The following is a 21,166-nucleotide window of genomic DNA, read 5'->3' as shown; positions in this document are numbered from 1 at the left end:
CTCCCTTCGGTTTTAACGTAATGTGTTTAAACCCTGAAATAAAATTTGTTTTCAGAAACCAAAAGAAGGTATCAAAAGGTAAAAAATCCTCATATTTATCATTACAAAGACATTGTAAAAGAGAGCTACTACCAATATTATACTTATAAATGAAATCAAAAAAGGGTTTTATACTACAGTAAAAATTATTTCAAATATCTATTACACAATAATTTAATCTCTTTAATATTCTTTTGAAACATTTAGACTTCAAATGCCAATAGCATACCAATATAGTAGTACTTTTTTAATTTACAAGTTTTTAAATTATGTTGATAATGCATGGTCAATATATGCTTATTTGATGTGTGATCAAAAATATCAGGAAACTAGTGACCTCAAGAGTGATTTTAAATATAATTGTCTACTATATAGACACTTCTCCAAAGAGGACATACAGATGGCAAAGAGACATATGAAAAAATGCTCAAAGTCACTAATCACCAAGAGATGTAAATCAAATGACTATGAGGTATCACCTCACACCTGTCAGAATGGCTACCATCAACAAATCAACAAATGAAAAGTTCTGGGGAGGATGTGGAGAAAAGGGAACTTTAGTACAATACTGGTAGGAATGCAGACTGGTGCAACCATTATGGAAAACAGTATGAGTTTCCTCAAAAAATTAAATATGGAACTGCCATTTGACACAGGGGTCCCAGTTCTAGGAATATATCCTAAGAAACCTGAAGCACCAATCAAAAAGAATGTATGCACCCCTATGTTCATAGCAGCACAATTTACAATAGCTAAGATCTGGAAACACCCCAAGTGCCCATCAGTAGATGAGTGGATAAAAAAGCTGTGGTATATTGATGCCATGGAATATTATGCAGCAGTAAAAATGAAGAATCTCTTACCCTTTGAGACAGCATGGAAGGACCTGGAGCTAAGTGAAATAAGTCAGTAAAAGAATAACAAGTACCATATGATTGCACTCATATATGAAATCTAAGTAACAAAATAAACTGATTAATGGAGTGGATCCAGAGACATGGAAGCATGGAACAGAGTGCAGAATCTCAGAGAGAAGGTGAGGGAGAGTGGGTAGGTGGGAGGTAATCAACCAAAGACCTTGTATGCATATATTAATAACACATGGACACAGACAATAGGGTGCTGAAGGCCATGGGTGAGAGGGAAGGTGTGCTGGAGGGGGACAATGGAGGGAAAAAGGAGGACATATCTACATTAAAAAGCCAGAGACCAGAACACCATAATGACCAAAACAACAGGTCACTATGACGCTCACTGTGGCCAGCCAACCAGCTCTATTCAGGGTGAGGCTGGCCCACCAATCTCCCATGGCTCCTCCTCCCAGCCAGCCTCACCCCTAATTTCCCCTCCACCCAAATAATGGGTGGGGCCGGCCAGCCAACCTCCCACAACCTCTCCCCCCACCAGCCCTGCTCCCAATCAGTCCCTACCACCCTGATCGACCTGCCGCCCCTCCCCTACCAGGCCCCACCCCAGATAGGTCCCCCATCCTAATCAGGGGCAGGGCCGGCCAGCCAGCCAACCACCTGTGGCCCATCCCCCTGGCTGGTCCCACCCCCAATCATCCTCCCCACCCCATTTGGGGGTGGGGCCAGCCAACCAATCACCTGCCATCTCCTCCTCCTGACAAGCCTGGCCCCAATCTGCCCCAATTGGGGCAGGGCTGGCCGGACCCTACGTGTGCATGAATTCGTGCACTGGGGCCTTTAGTTATATATATATATATAATTGTCTAACCATAATCTGCATATCTGAAATAAATATAAAATTTAAAGGAGTATGATTCATTTATTAATCTTGGGAAGATACTTTTCTGTAGCATAAATGTTAATTTATAGATTTTTATCTCAGGTCTGAATTTTGTATAACTGCAATTATTTTATTTACAGATTAGCTGGTTATATCCTTACTCAACTGTAGCAAAGTTTTCTAAATGCTCACCAAACCAATTTTCTTTTCTTCTTTGTCACATCACTAGCCTACATTTCTAAGTCCCACCTGCAGTTGAAGTGATAAAGTAAGATAAAATAATGTGGACCACCTCCAGCCTTGGCAAAGAAAACGACTCATGTTTGTTGTGTCTCTTCAAGAAAGAGGCTCCATCTGGCCCCCAATGCCTTCTAAATTTAAAAAAAAAAAAAAAAAGGCTCATGTTTGGTCTTCCATGTTCTTTTCTGGTAGCTGCATATCTATACCCAGCATGGTCAAGGAGGTTTTGCTGAGCTGTAAGATAGCAAAGCACATGCCAGGATATATGAATGACCTTGTAAAACAGGATTCCTAATGCAAACAATATCCCTAAACTTCCTGGGACTATTTATATGAGGAAATAAATTTTTATTGAGTGTGAGCCATTATACATTTTGGGCCTATTTGCCACAAAAGTTAGCCTGTATATTAACTAATATATTACTACTATTTTTCACATTGCTTATTTAAATAACTAGGACAGAGCTAAATGATGATGGAACCTAACATTCACATAGTGCTTCACAATATACAAAAGCAGTTAATAAATATTATCTTATTGAACTTTAACAGCATTTTTAAAAAGTATTACCATCTTCCATTAATTGTTTTATAAAAAGTTATGTATAGTTCCTGATAATAGATACATAGGTCTTACCATTCCATATAATTAAAAAATAAAATAATTACTCTAGTAAACAAGTTTATAAACAGGCACAAAAATATATGCTGCCTATTGGAGACCCACTTATAGAGATAGAAAAAGATATTTCATGCAAATAAAGCAAAAGAAAGATGGGTAACAATACTTTTATCAGACAAAATCACCTTCAAATGAAGACTATAATAAGAGACAAAAATAAGATATTTAATAAAAGTCTAATATGGTACGTGTCCAGTCATCTGGTTGGCCATTCAACCAATCAAAATTTAATCCTATCTAGGAGAGTAGAGATGGCAGTATAATAGACAGATGGGCCCCAAGTCTTGTCCCGGAGCAGAAAGAAAGAACAGCTGAGGGTCACATGGGGAATATTTGCTGGCCAGTTAAGGGACAGCTAAACTCCAGGGGAAGGTGTGGGACTCCTGGACAGTGTTCCCATGACCGGGCAACCCCCACTGCAGCTGGGTTCCTTCTCAGAACGACCAGCTCAGATGTGGAGACTGTGCTTGAAGGGGAAAGTGGATCATATCTGAAGCTTGAAAAGTTACAACTATGGCAACCACCATACAACTGCGAGCCCCAGAACATCGGTCCCCAATTGGCACAAACACGCGGTTTCATAAGAGGTGTACACTCCACCTCAGAAAGGTCAGATTTCACCTGGGATAAGGAGAGAAAGAACTACATAACCAGACATCCAGAGAAGAGAGACCATGGGGAGAAAAAGAAACAACCCGCATATGAAAGAAAATCAGGCATCACCAGAAAAAGAAGTAAATGAAATAGAGGCTAGCAACATGTCAGATAAAGAATTCAGAGAAATGGTCATAAGGTGGCTGAAAAGAATGAAAGACAAATTCGACAATATGAGTAAGAACCAAGAGGAAATGAAGAAGAACCAAGAAGAAAGGAAAAGTGACATCACTGCTATAAAGAACTCAATAGAAACCAAAAACAGTAGACTAGAAGAAGCAGAGGAACACATCAGTGAGCCAGAAGACAAGGTGGCAAAAAATACCCAAGAAGAGTAGTACCTAGAAAAAAAAATTAAAAAAGCAGGAGGAGAGCCTAAGGGAACTGTGGGACAACATGAAACAAAAAACATCACATAATAGGGGTTCCAGAAGGAGAGGAAATTGAGCAAGGAATAGAAAACCTGTTTGAAGAAATAATGACAGAAAACTTCCCCGATATAGGAAAGAAAAAAACAACACAAATCCAAGAAGCTCACAGAGTCCCAAGCAAAATGAACCCCAAAAGACCAACGCCAAGGCACATTATAATTAAATTGGGAAACACCAATGACAAAGTAAGAATCTTAAAAGCGGCCAGAGAGAGACAGAAAGTTACATACAAAGGAACCCCCATCAGACTAGCAATTGATTTCTCAACAGAAACTCATCAGGCCAGAAGGGAATGGAATGAAATATACAAAGTCATGCAAAGGAAGGGTCTGAATCCAAGAATACTGTAACCAGCAAGGCTATCAATCAAAATTTAAGGTGAAATAAGGAGCTTCACAAACAAAAAATGACTAACGGAATTTATCACCACTAAACCACCAATGCAAGAAATGCTAAAGGGTCTGCTGTCAAAAAGATTATAGGAAGCAAAGAAGGAACACAGGGGTAAAGAATAAAAATGGTGACAAATAAGTACCTATCAATAATAACTTTAAATATAATTGGATTAAAGACCCCAATCAAAAGACATAAGGTAACGGATTGGATAAGAAAACAAGACCCATAAATCTGCTGTCTACAAGAAACCCACCTCAGAAAAAAAGATGCCCACAGACTGAGGGTGAAGGGATGGAAAAAGGTTTTCCAGGCGAATGGAAATGAAAAAAAAGCTTGGGTAGCAATACTAATATCTGACAAATTAGATCTCAAAGTGAAGAACATAACAAGAGATAAGGAAGGCCACTTCATAATACTAAAGGGAGCAATCCAACAAGAAGAAATAACTCTAGTAAACATATACACACCCAATACAGGAGCACCCAAATACATAAAAATACTCCTGGAGCATATCAAGGGAGAGATTGACAGCAATACAATCATTGTAGGAGACTTTAATAGCCCACTATCACCATTGGACAAATCCTATAAACAAAAAATCAGCAAAGAAACATCAATCCTAAATGACTCATTAGTCCAGATGGAATTAATTTACATCTTCAGAACATTTCACCACAAAACCACAGAATATATATTCTTCTCAAGTGCACATAGGTCATTTTCAAAGATAGACCATCTGCTGGGAAAGAGGCAAAGTCTCTTCAAATTCAAGAAGATAGAAATTATATCAAGCATCTTCTCAGATCACAGTGGCATAAAACTAGAAATCAACTACAATAAAAACAATCCAAAAAATCTAACAAATGGAGACTAAACAGCATGCTATTAAACAATGACTGGGTTACCAGAGAGATCAAGGAAGAAATAAAAAACATCATGGCAAAAAATGACACAACAATCCAAAATCTATGGGACACAGAGAAAGCAGTCCTGAGAGGGAAGTTCATAGCTTTACAAGCCTACTGCAAAAAACAAGAAATAATGGTAATAAATTACCTAACCCTACAACTCAAAGAGTTAGAAAGAGAGCAACTAGAAAGGCCCAGTGTAAGCAGAAAGAAGGAAATAATAAAGATCAGAGTGGAGATAAATGACATAGAGACCAAAAAAATAATGCAAAAGATCAACAAAACCAAGAGCTGGTTCTTTGAAAGATTGATGAACCTCTAGCCAGGCTCACCAAGAAGCAAAGATAGAGGACTCAAATAAATAAAATCAGAAATGAAAGTGGTGAAATAACAATCAGGTTGGCAGGGGAGTGTTTAGGGGTGATCAGGCTGGCAGGCATAAGTGGTTAGGGGCAGTCAGGAAGACAGGCAGGCAATCAGTTGGGAGTCAGCAGTCCTTGATTGTGAGAGGAATGTCCCAGATTGGAGAGAATGCATGCTGGGCTGAGGGACACACACCATGTGCATGAATTTCATGCACCAGGCCTCTAGTATGCTAATGATATGCTAAGGCTGCTCAACCATTAGCTATGATGTGCACTGACCACCAGGGGGCAGACGCTCCAACCAGTAGGTTAGTATGCTGCTGGGGTCCAGCTGATTGGGACTGAGCGAAAAGGGCCAGACACACCCTGGATCCCTCTTTTGGTCACCCCTTGGCTAGCCAACCTACTGCATCCCTTCCTGGCCCTGATTGTGCACCAGTGGGGTCCCTTGGCCTGGCCTGCATTTTCTTGTAATCCAGGACCTCTTGGAGGATGTCAGAAAGCTGGTTTTGGCCTGACAGTGGAAGGACCAGTCACTATGACACACACTGACCACCTCGGGGCAGATGCTCAATGCAGGAGCTGCCCCTGGTGGGTAGTGCACTCCCACAGGGGAAGGGCTGCTCAGCCAGAAGCTGGGCTCACAGCTGGTGAGTGCAGTGCTAAGGATGCCTGACTGCTGGTTTAGGCCTGCACCCCTTGGGACATCCCCCAAGAGCTGTCAGTTGGACATCCCCCAAGAGCTCCCAGACTGCGAGAGGGTGCAGGATGAGCTGAGGGACCCCTCCGAGTGCACAATTTTGTGCACTGGGCCTCTAGTATAATAAAAGGATCAATCCCCCCAAAATGGAAGCTATAACCCTTGTAAACATATGCACACCCAACATAGGAGCACCTAAAAATATAAAGCAAATATTGATGGACATGGAGAGAGAGATCAATAGGAACACAGCAATATTAAGGAACTTTAACAACCCATTGACACCAATGGATAAACCTCACACAGAAATAGTGGCCTTAAATGATATATTAAATCAAATAAATTTCATTTATATTTTTAGAACATTTCACTTAAAGTAACAGAATATACCTTCCTTCCAAAAGTAAATGGATCATTTTCTAGTAAAAAACAAATTTTAGGCTCTTTTTATGTTAACTTTTCTACATTGTGTTAAGTATTAAGTACAAAGTATTCCTACTCTATAAACAGAGGAAACAAGTAATTGAAAAAATATTTTTGTGCTATACTACATAAATATACTTTCTAATCCTTATAACACCTATTAATCCTGTTTCTGTTTTATGGTGTTTACCCCCCCCCCTTCTTCTTCTTTTTTTTAATCAAGATAATCATTAAAACACAAATAAAATATTCTTTTTATTTATTTAAAAAATAATAATTTTAGGTCACAAAATATGTCTCAACAAACTTAAGAAGATGAAAATCATACCAAGATCTTCTCTGATCATTATGGTACAAAACTAGAGAAAAATTAGAAGAAAAAAAAAATACAAAATAGTGAGGTGGCTAAAAAACATGCTACTAAAGAATTAATTGGTCAACAACAAGATAAGGAGAAATCAAAAGATATGTTGAGAAAATTGAAAATGAAAAAGCAACAGCCTAAAATATATGGGACACAGCCTAAGCAGTTCTAAGAGGGAAATTCATAGCAATAAAGCCTATCTCAAGAAGCAAAAAAATACCAAATAAATAATCTAACCTTATACCTAAAAGAACTGGAAAAAAAATTCCAAAGTAAATAGAAGAAAGAAAATAATAATAACCAGAGAGAAAATAGAGTATAAAAAAAATAACACAAAACATTAACAGAGCCAAGAACTGGTTCTTTGAAAAGAAACAAAGTTGATAAACTTTTAACTAAGCTCATTAAAAAAAGGACCCAAATAAATAAAATCAGAAATGAAAGAAAAGCAACAAATAACATCACAGAAAGACAAAAGACTATAAGAAAATTCTATGAATAATTATATACCAACAAATTGGACAACCTTGAAGAAATATAAATACCTAGAAACATACAATATTTCAAGACTGAATTAAAGAAGAAACAGAAAATCTGAACAGAATAACTACTGACAATATCAAATCAATAATCAAAATATTCCCAACAAACCAATGTCCTGGACTAAATGGCTTCAAAGGTGAATTTTACTAAACATTTGTAAAAGAATTAACACCTGTTTCTCTCTAACTATTCAAAAGAATTCAAGAAGAAGAGAGGCTCCAAAGCTCATTTTACAATGCCAAAATTTTAAAACCGGACAAAGACATTACCAAAAAAAAAAAAATTATAGCCTAGCCAGCATGGCTCAGTGGTTGAGCATCAACGTATGAACCAGGAGGACACAGTTCAATTCCTGGTTGGTGCACATGTCCAGGTTGCAGGCCCGATCCACAGTGGGGGGCATACAGGAGGCAGCTGATCAATGTTTCTCTCTCATCATTAATCTCTCTCTCTCTTTCTCTCTCTCTCTCCCCCTCTTTGAAATCTATAAAAATATATATTTTTTAAAAATTATAGGCAATACCCCTGAGGAACATATATGCAAAAATGCTCAACAGACTAGTAACAAACCAAATTCAAAAAATACATTGAAAGATCATACACCATGATCAAGCAGGATTCATTCCTGTGATGCAAGCTTTCTTCAATATCTACATATCAATTAATGTGATAAAAATATGAGGATGAAAGATTCCAAGATGCAGAGTAGGTGGAAGTTAGACCCACCTGCTCCTGGCCCCAAACCAGATATATAGCTAATTACAAAGCAATCAAACTGGAAAACAAAAACTAAGGCTAACTGAACTCAAATATAATGACCAAGGATTTAGAGAAGAAGCCACAAGAGACTGGTAAGAAGGATGGGGACATGGAAAGGGATAGCCCCACACTCCTGTGCAGCAATGGTTGAAAAGCTGGAGGGATATTGCACCTGTAAAACTTCCTCCTTATAGGATCTTAAAGGTCTCAACTCCACCCAGATCAACAGAGGTAGGAAAAAAAACCCACATAGCATCTGGTTGTAAAAACCAATGGGGTCTCAGTCCACCTGGGAGACCCAGACAGCACCCTCCCAAGGATGAGCACTCCTATTGCTACAGCACAAGCCTGGGGAGTTCAAGGTCCAGACTTCGAATGTTACACTTGGCCACTGTACTTGGGTCTTGCAGAGGGGTCTTCTGGCTACACACAGCAGTGACTAAGAACCATCTTTTTTTCTTTTGTCAGAGACCCAAACAGTTACCAAACTGTGTGGCTTAGAAACAATTGCCTGTCTCTGTGAAGACTAGACCCTAAACTGGGTGCTTCAGCCCCAAATGCCAGAGTCAGAAACAGAAGCCCACATAACATCCAGCTATTAAAAGTCAGTGGGATTTCTGTCTGTCAAGGACAGGCAGAGTCAGCTGGAGTCAATGTCACCTGTTTAAAGGTCAATGCACAAAACTTTTGTTCACATCTAATTACCCAGAACTCCTGTGGAGAGAGGGCAATGAGACTGAAGTTGCATCAGGAGAGTCAGGGGTGGCTGGCTTTGGGGAAAGGTATCAGGGAAGGGCAAAGAGAACCACTAACAGCCACTTTTCTTGGAACAACCCTCTTCAAGCTGCATCAGTCTGGGGAAAAACAGCTACCCCATCCTCCAGCATTCTACTGGTTCAACCTTCTGGAATCATCCTCAGCCCACCTTGAATTTTAAAGCCCACTGAGAAGTCAATAGTATGGGCTTGGGTTTAGAAGGCTGAGCAATCTCAGGGATTGTCAGTGACTTATCTTGGGATGGGGCCATTTCACTTACCAGGGAACCTCACAGGATATATGATAGAAACATCACCCCCTCTGGCAGACCCAACCTCTGACCTTTGTGGGCTCTACCCACCTGGCTAGTATGGACTCTGACCTGCTGAGATCAGGGAAAAATCCAGGGAAGACTCAGACATGTGCCTCAGGGAAGGGGAAACACACCCACCATCTTCCATGAAGTATGAATAGTACCTCCTCCTCATGTAAAATCCGGGAACCCTATTTTCCTGATTCTACCAGGGCCTTTCAGAGACTAAGCTTTTTCAGTATCTAAGCCTGGCAGTCAGCTAGCAAGCCAAGTCAGGCAGAGTCAGATTCCAGGGAGCCTTGGGACATTTGCTAAGCTGATAAAAGCATGAGTTGGAGGGCAGCGTGGTTTTTCCCAGCAACATCCATGCCATGGAGAGGCAGCTACATACTGTGGATCACTTGCATCTGCAAACAGGTTGCCAGGAGGCCAAGAACCTGCAAGTTAAGTGGCCTTTGAACAAGCATCAAAGCAGGATCAGACATACTTTACCTTTAAATTTTTATTTTTTTATTTTTACTTCATTTTTTTATTTTTTCTGTTGATTTATTTTTTCTTCTATTTTGTTCTTAATTTTTCATATTTCTCTCTTTCCTTTTCTAGTTTTATTTTCTTTCTTTGTTCTTTTCTTATTTTTTCTGATTTTTTTGCATAATCTTTTTTTCATTCTTTTCCTTCTTTCCTTTCATATTTTTTCTTATTCATTTTTTGTCTTTTATTATTTTTCTATTTTCTTTTCTTATTCATTTTGTTGTTATTGTTGGGCTTTTTGTTGTGTTTTATTTTTTGTCTTGCTATGTTTTGTCTTGTTTTGTTCTGCCAGCACCTGTACAACAACTTGAATGATGTGGTCAAAGTTGAGCCTCACAGTTGACCATCCTGAGGGTTGATCCCACACAAGAATGGACAAAGAGAAATCAAGACCTGACTACAGCAGGAGGGTTCACATAATCACACAAAGGACATTCTTAGAGCATCCTGCTCAAGAGATTAAGAAGACTGTGCCACTGTATCCCACAGGACATCTACTACTAGGCCACCAAAGAAGATTGGGAGTCCTATCAGATCTATCTAATACAAAGAAGCAAACTCAAAGATGCAATCAAAATAGAGAAACAAAGAAATGGGTCTCAAATGAAAGACTAGGCAGAATCTCCACAAAAAGAGCTAAAAGAAATGGAGGCAGCAGCTGAGGAGAGGTTAATGGAGGGAAAGGGAGACTTATGTAATACTTTAAACAATAAAGAATTTTTAAAAAAGAAATGGAGGCAATTGATATATATCAAATATATAGAGTTCAAATTAATGGTTATAAGGATGTTCAAGAAGCTTAATGAGAATTATAAGAAACTTAATGGGAACTAAAACAGCATGAAAAAGGAAATAGGAAACATGAGTAAGAATCAATCACAAATGAAGAATATCATATCTGACATTGAAGATACATTGGAAGGAAATAAAAGTAGATTGGATGAAGAATAGGAACAAATCATTGATCTAGTATACAAGGTAGGAAAAGAAAACTCAATTAGAGCAGAAAAAAGAAGTAAAAAAGAATTAGGGTAGTTTAAGGGAACTATGGAACAACATGATACATAACAACATCTGCTACATAGGGTTACCATGGAGACAAAAAGTGAGCAAAGAATAGAGAATAAGCTCGCAAAATAATGACAGAAAACTTCCCTAACTGGTGAAGGAAAATGTCACAGAAGTTAAAGAAGCATAGTAGTACCAATCAAGATGAATCCAAAAAGACTCGCACCAAGACACATCATAATCATAATGGCAAATGTTAAAGACAAAAACACACAAACAATCTTAAAGGCAGCAAGAGAAAGCCAGAAAGTTATCTAACAGGAAGTTGCCATTAAATAGTGTGGGAACCATGCCAGTTCCCCAGATAGTCAAGGCCAGTTGGAGCACAAAGGCCTTGTTATCAATACACCAGAATGGCCAAAGGCCACTCTGGGCATGTATCTAAATGGAATATTCAAGGACTCTGAGCCTGGGAATCCTAATCAGGCCAAGATACCATGAGCAAAAACACAGTACACTGTGCCTTTCAGTAGCCAACATGATTGATGTCACTGTTGGCACCAAGCCTTCTTTGTCTAATAGTGTAAAAGTAGGTTACTGACCAGCTAGTAAGCTGGAGTCGGCTGAAATTAGAATGAGAAGTTCGCTAGAGAGAGCAGCGAGGTTGGAGTGGGTGAGGAAGTCTGCTAGAGAGAACAGCTGGGCAGGAAAAACAGGAGAAGCTGCTGAGCCAGAGAGCTCGGGTTCTGCTACAATGTGAAGTGGTGAGTCTAGGAGGCAGCATGCAGCTGCTCAGATAATAGCTGTGGGTACAGAGACTAATGCTGCTTTATGGGAAAGATATATATTCTCTAGCCGGTGTCCAGCTCCCTGCCTGTATGGACTTTGCTGTGAAGACTGTTCTTGTCTAATGGCTATATGGCCACTGGCTTCTGCAATAAATACTCATTCTTATACACCCACAACTTCTCATGGTTTCTCCATCTAAGACTCGGCATCCTAGGAGGTCCAGCCCCAGGCAGACAGGCTCAGACCCAACACCTATTACTAGTGAGCAAAGGATAAAGAAGAAACCTGGACTAATTTTCCAACAGTTAATACAGTTAGCAGGGTTCAAACAGGAACCTGCCCTAGGATAGTCGGATAGGAAAATTTAGAAGAATACATGGAATCACAGCCACTCAGAACAACTCAGACACCAGAGCTCCTGCAGAGCTCATACTGTGTGCTCTGACAGTCAGCTGAACACAAGGTGTTCAAAGCAATGAAAAGCAAAGACCTGAATCCAAAACTAGTCTATCCAGCAAGGCTATTATTTAAAAGTGAAGGCAAATTAAAGAGCTCCTCAGACAATAAGGGATAAAGGAGTACATTACTACCAAACCAGAAATTTTAGAGAAACTGCTTAAAAAGTCAGAGAGAGGAATATAGTTATAAAGAAACAAATGGAAATAAATAAGTACCTACCAATAATAAACTTAAATGTAAATGGATTAAATGCTCCAATCAAAATACATAAGGTAGTTGAATGGATAAGAAATGTGACTCATATACATGCTGTCTACAAGGGACCCATCTCAGAACAAAAGATTCACAAAGACTGAAAGTGAAGGATGGAACAAAATCTTATAAATGGAAACAAAAAACAATCTGTAGTAGCAACTCTCATCTCTGACAAAATAGACTTCAAAATAACAAGAGACAAAGAAGGTCACTACATAATATTAATGGATTAATCAAACAATAGGAAATAACACTAGTAAATATATATGCACCAATATATGAGGACCCAAATATACAAAGAAACTCTTGGTGAAATTTAAGGTAGCGATAGACAGCAATACAGTCATAGTGGGACTTTAACATATCACTGACATCACTGGATATGATGTCCAGGCAAAAAATCAACAACAGCAACCATAAAAGATACACTAGATCAAATGGATTTAATTGATAAACATTTTATCCCAAAACAGCAGAATATACATTCTTCTTAAGTACACATGGAACATTCTCAGAGACAGACCATACATAGGGACACAAATTAAGTCTTAAATAATTCGAGATTGAAATCATATCAAGCATATTCTCAGAATACAATGGCATGAAACTAGAAATCAACTACAATTGAAAAAAAAAACACCTCACAAACATTCAACTATTAAGAGGCTAAATAGGATGTTATTAAACAATGAATGGATTACAAATGAGATCAAGCACAAAATCAAAAGTCATCTGGAAACAAATGAAAATAAGCACACAACAACACAAAATCTATGGAATGCAGTAATAGTTGTCCTGAGAGGAAGTTCATAGCATTACAGGCCTACCTTAAGAAGCAAAAATCTCAAATAAACAATTAAAACCTACACCTAAAAGAACTAGTAAAGCAACAACAAACAAAGCCCAGAGTAAGTAGAAGGGAGGAAATAATAAAGACCAGAGAGGAAATAAATGACATTAAGACTAAAGAAAGAATACAAAAAGTCAATGAAACAAAAAGTCAAAAAAAAACAATCTGTTTTTTGAAAAGATTAATAAGATTGATGAACCTTTAGCCAGACTCATCAAGAAACAAAAAAGCGGGCCCAAATAAATAAAATTTTAAAAAAAGTGAAAGTAACAACTGACATCACAGAAATATAAACAATTGTAAGAAGATTCTATGAACAACTACATGCCAACAAATTGGACAACCTGGACAAAAAGGACAAATTAAAGAAACATACAATATTCTTAAACTGAATCAGGAAGAATCAGAAAACCTAAATAGAATGATAACTAATAAAATTTAAGCAGTAATTTAAAAATTTCCAGAAAACTAAATTTTGCCAAATATTAAAATAAGAACTAACACCTATCCTCCTATAATTAATCAAAAAAATTCAAAAGGGGAGAAGACTTTAATGCTCTTTTAGAAAGCCAATGTTATCCTAGTTCCAAAACCAGATAAAGACACTACAAAGACATATAATTATGGACCAATATCCATGATGAACATAGATGCTAAGATCCTCAAAAAATATTAGAAAATCAGAATCAGAAATACATTTAAAAGATCATACACCATGACCAAGTGAGATTTATTCCATGGATGCAAGGTTGGTAAAACATTCACTAATCAATAAATGAAATAACACAAAATGAAAATTCATATGATCATATCAATAAATGTAGAAAAAGCATTCCATAAAATCCAGTACCTATTTATGATAAAAACTGTCAGCAAAGTGAAAATAGAGTGATCATATCTCAACACAATAAAGGCCATACATGAAAAGCCTACAGCCAACATCATACTAAATGGGAAAAAAACTAAAAGTGTTTCCCTTAAGATTAGAAGCAAGACTGTTTTCACTACTCTTATTGAACACTAGTAGCCCTGTTCAGGAATCTGTGCACCAGTAGCTCATCAGTAGCTCACTGCCGCCCTCTAGTAGCTCTCTGCCCTCTTCCCCACCCTCCTGTAGCTCCCCCCCCACTTCCCTTCCCCGCCCCCCGTCCCTCCTCATAGCTTGCTGCCCTGCCTCCTCCTGTAGCTCTCCACTGCTCACTTGTAGCCAGTAGCTCGCTGCCGCCCTCCTATAGCTCTCTGTCCATTGCCCAGCCCTCCTGTAGCTCCCTCCACCCCCTCACCCCGCCTCATAGCTTGATGTCCTGCCTATTCCTGTAGTTCTCCACTGCCTGCTTGTAGCTCACTGCCCCACTCTACTGCTGATCCATGATCTGGTTGTTACATGGTCGGTCATTACACTTCATGGCAACACGACCATATGCATATTACATCTTTATTATATAGGATAGTATTGGAAGTCCTAGCTACTGTGATCAGAAAAGAGGAATAAATATGTGAATAAGGCTAAAAGAGGAGGAGGCAGGGGTAGGTGGATGTGGGCAAGGTGGGGGAGATGGACAATGGGTAAATCTGCAATAATGTCAACTTTAATTTTTTTTCATTAAAAAAGGCACCCAAATTGGAAAGAGGAAAGTAAAACTGTTATTACTTGCAGATGACATGATATTGTACATAGAAAACCCTGAAGACTCTATTAAAAAAAACTACTAGGTCTAATAAACAAATTTGGCAAAGTATCAGGATACAAAATTAATACCCAGATATCAGTGGCATTTTTATACACCAATAATAAACTCTCAGAAAGAGAAACCAAGAAAACAATCCCATTTACCATTGCAACTACAAATATATAAATAGATGATAGATGATAGATAGATAGATAGAGATAGATAGATAGATAGATAGATAGATAGATAGATAGATAGATAGATAGATACTAGAGGCCCAGTGCATGAAATTTGTGCATGGATTGGGGGGGAGTCACTCAGCCCGGCCTGCACCCTCTCCAATCCAGGACCCCTCAGGGGATGTCTGATTGCAGGATTGGGCCTAAACCAGCAGCCATACATCCCTCTAGCAATCTGGAACCTCTGGCTCCTAACCACTCATCTTCCTGCCTGCCTGCCTGATTGCCCCTAACCACCTCTGCCTGCCAGCCTGATGCCCCTAACAGCTCCTCTGCCGGCCTGATCTCCCCTAACCACCTCTGCCTGCCAGCCTGATAGCCCCCTAACTGCTACCCTGCCTTCCAGGTTGCCCCTTAACTGCCCTCCCCTGCTGGCCTGATTGCCCCTAACTACCTCTGCCTCAGCCCCCGCCACCATGGCTTTGTCCGGAAGGACGTCTGGTCTAAGTAGCATATTACACTTTTATATATATAACTAGAGGCCCAGTGCATGAAATTCGTGCATGGAGGGGGGTTGTCCCTCAGCCCAGCCTGTACCCTCTCCAATAAGGGACCCCTCAAGGGATGTCTGACTCCCACTGGGATCGGGCCTAAACGGGGAGTCGGACATCCCTCTCACAATCCAGGACTGCTGGCTCCCAACTGCTTGCCTGCCTGCCTTCCTGATTTCCCCTAACTGCTTCTGCCTGCCAGCCTGATCACCCCCTAACCACTCTGCTGCCAGCCTGTTTGCCCCCAACTTCCCTCCTCTGCCGGCCTGGTCACCCCTAACTGCCCTCTCCTACAGAGTTGATCACCTCCAACTGCCCTCCCTTGCAGGCCGGGTGCCTCCCAACTGCCCTCTCCTGCTGGCCATCTTGTGGTGGCCATCTTGTGTCCACATGGAGGCAGGATCTTTGACCACATGGGGGCAGCTATATTGTGTGTTAGAGTGATGGTCAATCTGCATATTACTCTTTTATTAGATAGGATAGAGGCCTGGTACACGGGTGGGGGCCAGCTGGTTTGCCCTGAAGGGTGTCCTGGATCAGGTGGGGGTTCCCTTGGGGCGTGGGGCGGCCTGAGCGAGGGGCCTGTGGTGGTTTGCAGGCCGGCCACGCCCCCTGGCAACCCAAGCAGAGGCTCTGGTATCTGGAATTTATTTTCCTTCTACAATTGAAACTTTGTAGCCTGGAGCGGAGCCAAGCCTGGGGCTCCCTCCGAGGCTGGCAGCCATTTGTGTTGGGGTTATAATTGAAACTTTGTTGCCTTAAGCGGGTGGGCCTGGCCAGGGTGCGTGGAAAGCTTTGCTTCCCCTGTTGCTGGCAGCCACCCTGGCCTGCTCTCTCAAGCTCCATTCTGCCGCCATTTGTTTGAATTTATTTACCTTCTATAATTGAAACTTTGTAGCTTGAGTGGAGGCTTAGGCCTGGCAAGGGCAGGCGGAAAGCTTGGCTTCCTCTGTTACCTAGGAAGCCTTGCTCTCTGTGGCTGTAGCCATCTTGGTTTGGGTTAATTTGCATGCTCGATCTGATTGGCTTGTGGGCGTGGCTTGTGGGCGTGGCTTGTGGTGTGTCAGAGGTATGGTCAGTTTGCATAGTTGTCTATTATTAGGTAGGATGACCTATGGATAAACTTAACCAAGAAGGTAAAGATCTGAACTCAGAAAACTATAGGACATTTACAAAAGAAATTGAGAAAAATACAAACAAGTAGAAGCATATACCGTGATTATGGATTTGAAGAATTAACACCATTAAAATGTCCATACTATGCAAAGCAATCTATAGATTCACCACAATTCCTATTAAAACACCAATGGCATATTTCACATATCTATAACAAATGTTTGACAAAATTTATATGGAACCAATAAAAGACTCCAAATAGCCTCAGTAATATTGAGAAACAAGAACAAACTTAGAGGGATGACAATACTGGATTCAAATTATAGTACAAAGCCACTTTAATCAAAACAGCCTGGTACTGGCATAAGAACACGTACTATGGCTTAATAGAACAGAACAAAGTGCCCGTAAATAACCACAGTTATGGTTAATTAACATTTGACAAAGGAGGAAAAAGCATACATGAAGTCAAGACAGTCTCATAAATGGTGTTGGAAAAATTGGACAGGTACATGCAAAAAAAATTTTTTTTTAAACACACAGAAAGAAACTAGGCCATCAACTTACACCATACACAAGAATAAACTCAAAATGGATAAAATCCTGAAATGTAAGCTGCAAAACCATAAAGAAAACATAAGCAGTAAAATTTCAGACATCTTGAGTAGCAGTATTTTTACTTATACATCTCCTAGTGATTCTGTATTGTTCAGGGAGTTTGGGAGTTTTGACATGCTATTATTATCTCTTTGATTTGTGGTGTCATATGCAAAGTGCTCTCTGCAGCACCTCGACCATTTTCTCCAAATTCATCTCCTGCTATTTCTCCCAGTTACTTTGTACTCCAGAAACCAATTACATGCACTTGTCATCCCTGCCATGCCTCTGCTCCCCTCCTGCATTTGCTCAAGTTGTTTCCTGCCAATAATGCCCTTGCCTAGCCCCTGTGAGAAATCCTAATCAGACTCCACTTCTCCACTTGGCTACCTCTACACCTTGTACCACATCTTCTCAAATCTTCCCCCTCAACCTTCACACTATGTTGCAATGAATAGTTGCACAGGTTTCATGTCTGCTAGACTATGGAATACTGTGAGCAACAGTAAATCTTCTTAATTTATTTAAACTGAATTTCATTCAGTTGAGTTATATGGACCTAGCTCCATGATAGCTTTTGAAATAGTTAAACTACCTGAGAGGTTAGTACATCAGTCCTGACATGTGCTCAATTGCCTACCCAAATTTCCCATAGACAAGAAGCTATAATAGAGCAAAAAAAAATTTTAAGTTTGGATCAGTCACTCTCAGTTTGCAAGAATTTTTTAAACCACTATGTAATAAATTCTAGAATAAATTACTTAACATGTACTATCTCTCTGCCACTTTGCCTAATTTGAAAATAGAAGTAACAACATATTATTTAGCTGGAGAATTGATAGCATTGAATTATGCTTATAGAAAGAAACTAAAAGTCATGAAGGCAGATTATAATGTTAATCTTTCAAACCTATTTTGATGTATGTATATAGTAATCTTTCAATAAATGTATGACACTGAAAAGGAAAAAATAAATGAAAGAGAAGTGACAACTGACATAATAGGAAAAAAGGATTATAAAAATACTATAAACAATTATATGACAACAAATTGAACAAATAACATCTTCCAAGACTGAATAAAATACATATATATATAAAATCTGAACTAACCAATTACTAAGAATGAAATCCAATCAGTAATCAGAATCTCCCAACAAACAAAAGTCCTGGACCAGATGGCTTCACAGGTAAATTATACCAAAGAATTAGCACCAATCCTTCTCAAACTTGCTCAAAAAACTGAAGAGGAGGGAGCGGTCCCTAGCTCATTTTGTGAGACCAACATCACACTGATTATAAAACCAAAGACATTACAAAAAAAAATTATAGAAAAATATCCTAAATGAACCCAGATGCAGAAAACCTCAACAAAATACTGGCAAACCGAACTTGGCAATTAAAAAAATCAAACAGAAAACGCATTTGATAAAATCCAGCACCCATTTATGAAAAAATAAATAAAAACACTCAGCAAAGTAGTATTAGAGGGAACATACCTCAATATAATCAATGGGAAAAGCTGAAAACATTTTTCTTAAGATCAAGAAAAATACAAGGATGTCCACTTTCACCACTCTAATTCAACACAGTACTGGATGCCTTAGCCACAGGAATCATACAAAAAAAAGGAATAAAAAGCATCAAAATTGAAAAAAAAATAGAGCTGTTATTATTTGCAGATGATAGAATACTATGTAGAGAGAACCACAAAGACTTTACAAAAAAATAACTATTCAAACACATATGAATTCAGTAAAGTAGCAGAATACAAAATTAATATTCAGAAATCAATTGCATTTTTATACACTGACAACAAACTATCAGAAAGAGAAATTTAAAAAACAAACCCAATTACAATTACATCAAACGATAAAATAAACCCTAGCTGGTTTGGCTCAGTGGACAGAGCATCGGCCTGCAAATTGAAAGGTCCCAGGTTCAATTCCGGTCAAGAGCACATGTCTGGGTTGTAGGCTCGATCCCCAGTGGGGGACTTGCAGGATGCAGCCAGTCCATGATTCTCTCTCATCATGGATGTTTCTATCTCTTGCTCCCTCTTCCTTCCTCTCGGAAATCAATAAAAAATATATATTAAAAATAAATAAAATAAAATGGAACAAATTTAACCAAGAAGGTAAAAGACCTGAAAATATTACAAATCATTGAAGAAGATACAAATAAATGGAAGCATATGCGTGCTCATGTAGATGAAGAATTATCCTTAAAATGTTGATACTACCAAAGTAATCTATAGATTTAATGAAATCCCTTTCAAATTGCCAATGACATTTTTCACAGAACTAGACCAAATAATTTGAAAATTCATAAGGAAACACAAAACACCCAGAATAGCCACAGCAATCTTGAGAAAAAAAAGAACAAAGATGATTTTTCTCTTTTTTTCATTTTTTTATTAAGGTATTATATGTGTACATATCTTACCATTGCCCCCAGCACCCCACTCCCATACATTTGTTGTTTTCGGCTTTATATCCCACATATGAGTGAAATCATATGGTTCTTAACTTTTTCTGACTTACTGGTATAGCTTAGCATGATATATATTCAAGATCCATTCATGTTGTCAAAATGGACACAGACAAAAGTGTGGTAGTTACCAGAGGAAAGAACGGTGGAGGTGTAGTAAAGAATAAAGGGTGTCAAATACAGTATATGGTGGCAGCAGATTTGACTTTGGGTGTTGGGTGCAGAATGAAATATACAAATGATGTAACATAAAATTGTAATGCTTAAAGCTTATGTAATTTTAATAATATCACCCAAATGAATTTACTTTTTAAAAACTTGGAAGTATCATGCTATCTGATATCAAACAAGCTATAAGCCTAGAGCATTCCAAATGGCATGGTACTATCATAAAAATAGACATGTAGATCAATGGAACAGAATAGAAATCCCAGAAATAAACCCATACCTACATGGTCATTAATTGATGACAAAGGAGGCAAGAATATATAATGGGATAGTAAAAAAAAAAAAGTGTTTGGAAAACTGGAGAGGTGCGTTCAAAAAAAAAGAAAGCTAGATCACCTTCTTACATCATATACAAGAATAAATTCAGTTTTTAAAATTTATATTTATTATTAAAAGTATTATAGATGTCAAATTTTCCCCCACCTTCCCCTGTCCAATCCTCCCCTCCCCCGTCCCTAGGCCTTCACTGCACTATGTCTATTATATAAAAGTCTAACCACTGTATACCTGAAACTAATATAAAATATTATTAAATGTTAACTGTAATTGAAAATTGTTTTAAGAATATAATTAATAATATTATAATAACTACTAGAGGTGTGTGTGTGTGTGGGGGGGGGTGTCGCTTAGCCCAGCCTGCACCCTCTCCAACCTCGGGAAATATCTGACTGCTAGGAGTCAGACATCCCTCTCACAATCCAGGACTGTTGGCTCCTAACCACTCACCTGCCTGCCTGATCACCCCCTAACTGCTCCCCTGCCAGCCTGATTTCGCCCCCAACTTATTTCCCTTGCTGGCCTAATGGCCCCCAACTGCCCTCCCTGCCAACCTGGTTGCCCCCAACTGCCCTCCCCTGCTGGCCTGATCTTGACCCCAATGGCCCTCCCCTGCTGGCCTGATCTCACCCTCAACTGGCCTTCTCTGCTGGCCAATTTGATTCTGATTGGTTGGTTTCTATACCAATCAGCATCAAAAGCTCTGTCTCCTAGGCAACCATTGGCTCCTCACAGTTGACCCAGATTTGGTTCTGATTGGTCAGTTTCTATTCCAGTTAGCATCAAAAGCTCTGCCTCCTAGGCAGCCACTGGCTCTTCACAGTTGACTCAGATTTTGTTCTGACT

The 21,166-nt window shown here is 39.1% G+C and overlaps 1 protein-coding gene across 3 annotated transcripts in view; it reads right to left on the bottom strand.

Annotated features, from left to right (window-relative positions):
• Positions 1-21,166, bottom strand: part of LOC103304446 (coiled-coil domain-containing protein 7-like) — a 430,240-nt gene that overhangs the window by 222,503 nt on the left and 186,571 nt on the right. The window contains exon 17 of one of the 3 annotated variants that reach the window (XM_054716614.1): positions 2,173-2,262. The exons of the other annotated variants lie outside the window; for them this stretch is intronic. Coding sequence (XP_054572589.1) covers positions 2,188-2,262 — 75 coding nt within the window. The 3' untranslated portion in view covers positions 2,173-2,187. Of the gene's footprint in view, positions 1-2,172; positions 2,263-21,166 lie in introns of those variants that run through there. 3 annotated transcript variants of the gene reach the window in all.

Source organism: Eptesicus fuscus, chromosome 5 (genome assembly GCF_027574615.1).
Source record: "Eptesicus fuscus isolate TK198812 chromosome 5, DD_ASM_mEF_20220401, whole genome shotgun sequence".
Classification (NCBI taxonomy): Eukaryota; Metazoa; Chordata; class Mammalia; order Chiroptera; family Vespertilionidae; genus Eptesicus; species Eptesicus fuscus.
The sequence above is the reverse complement of the archived record's forward strand: the minus strand, read 5'-3'. Positions and strand labels throughout refer to the sequence as shown.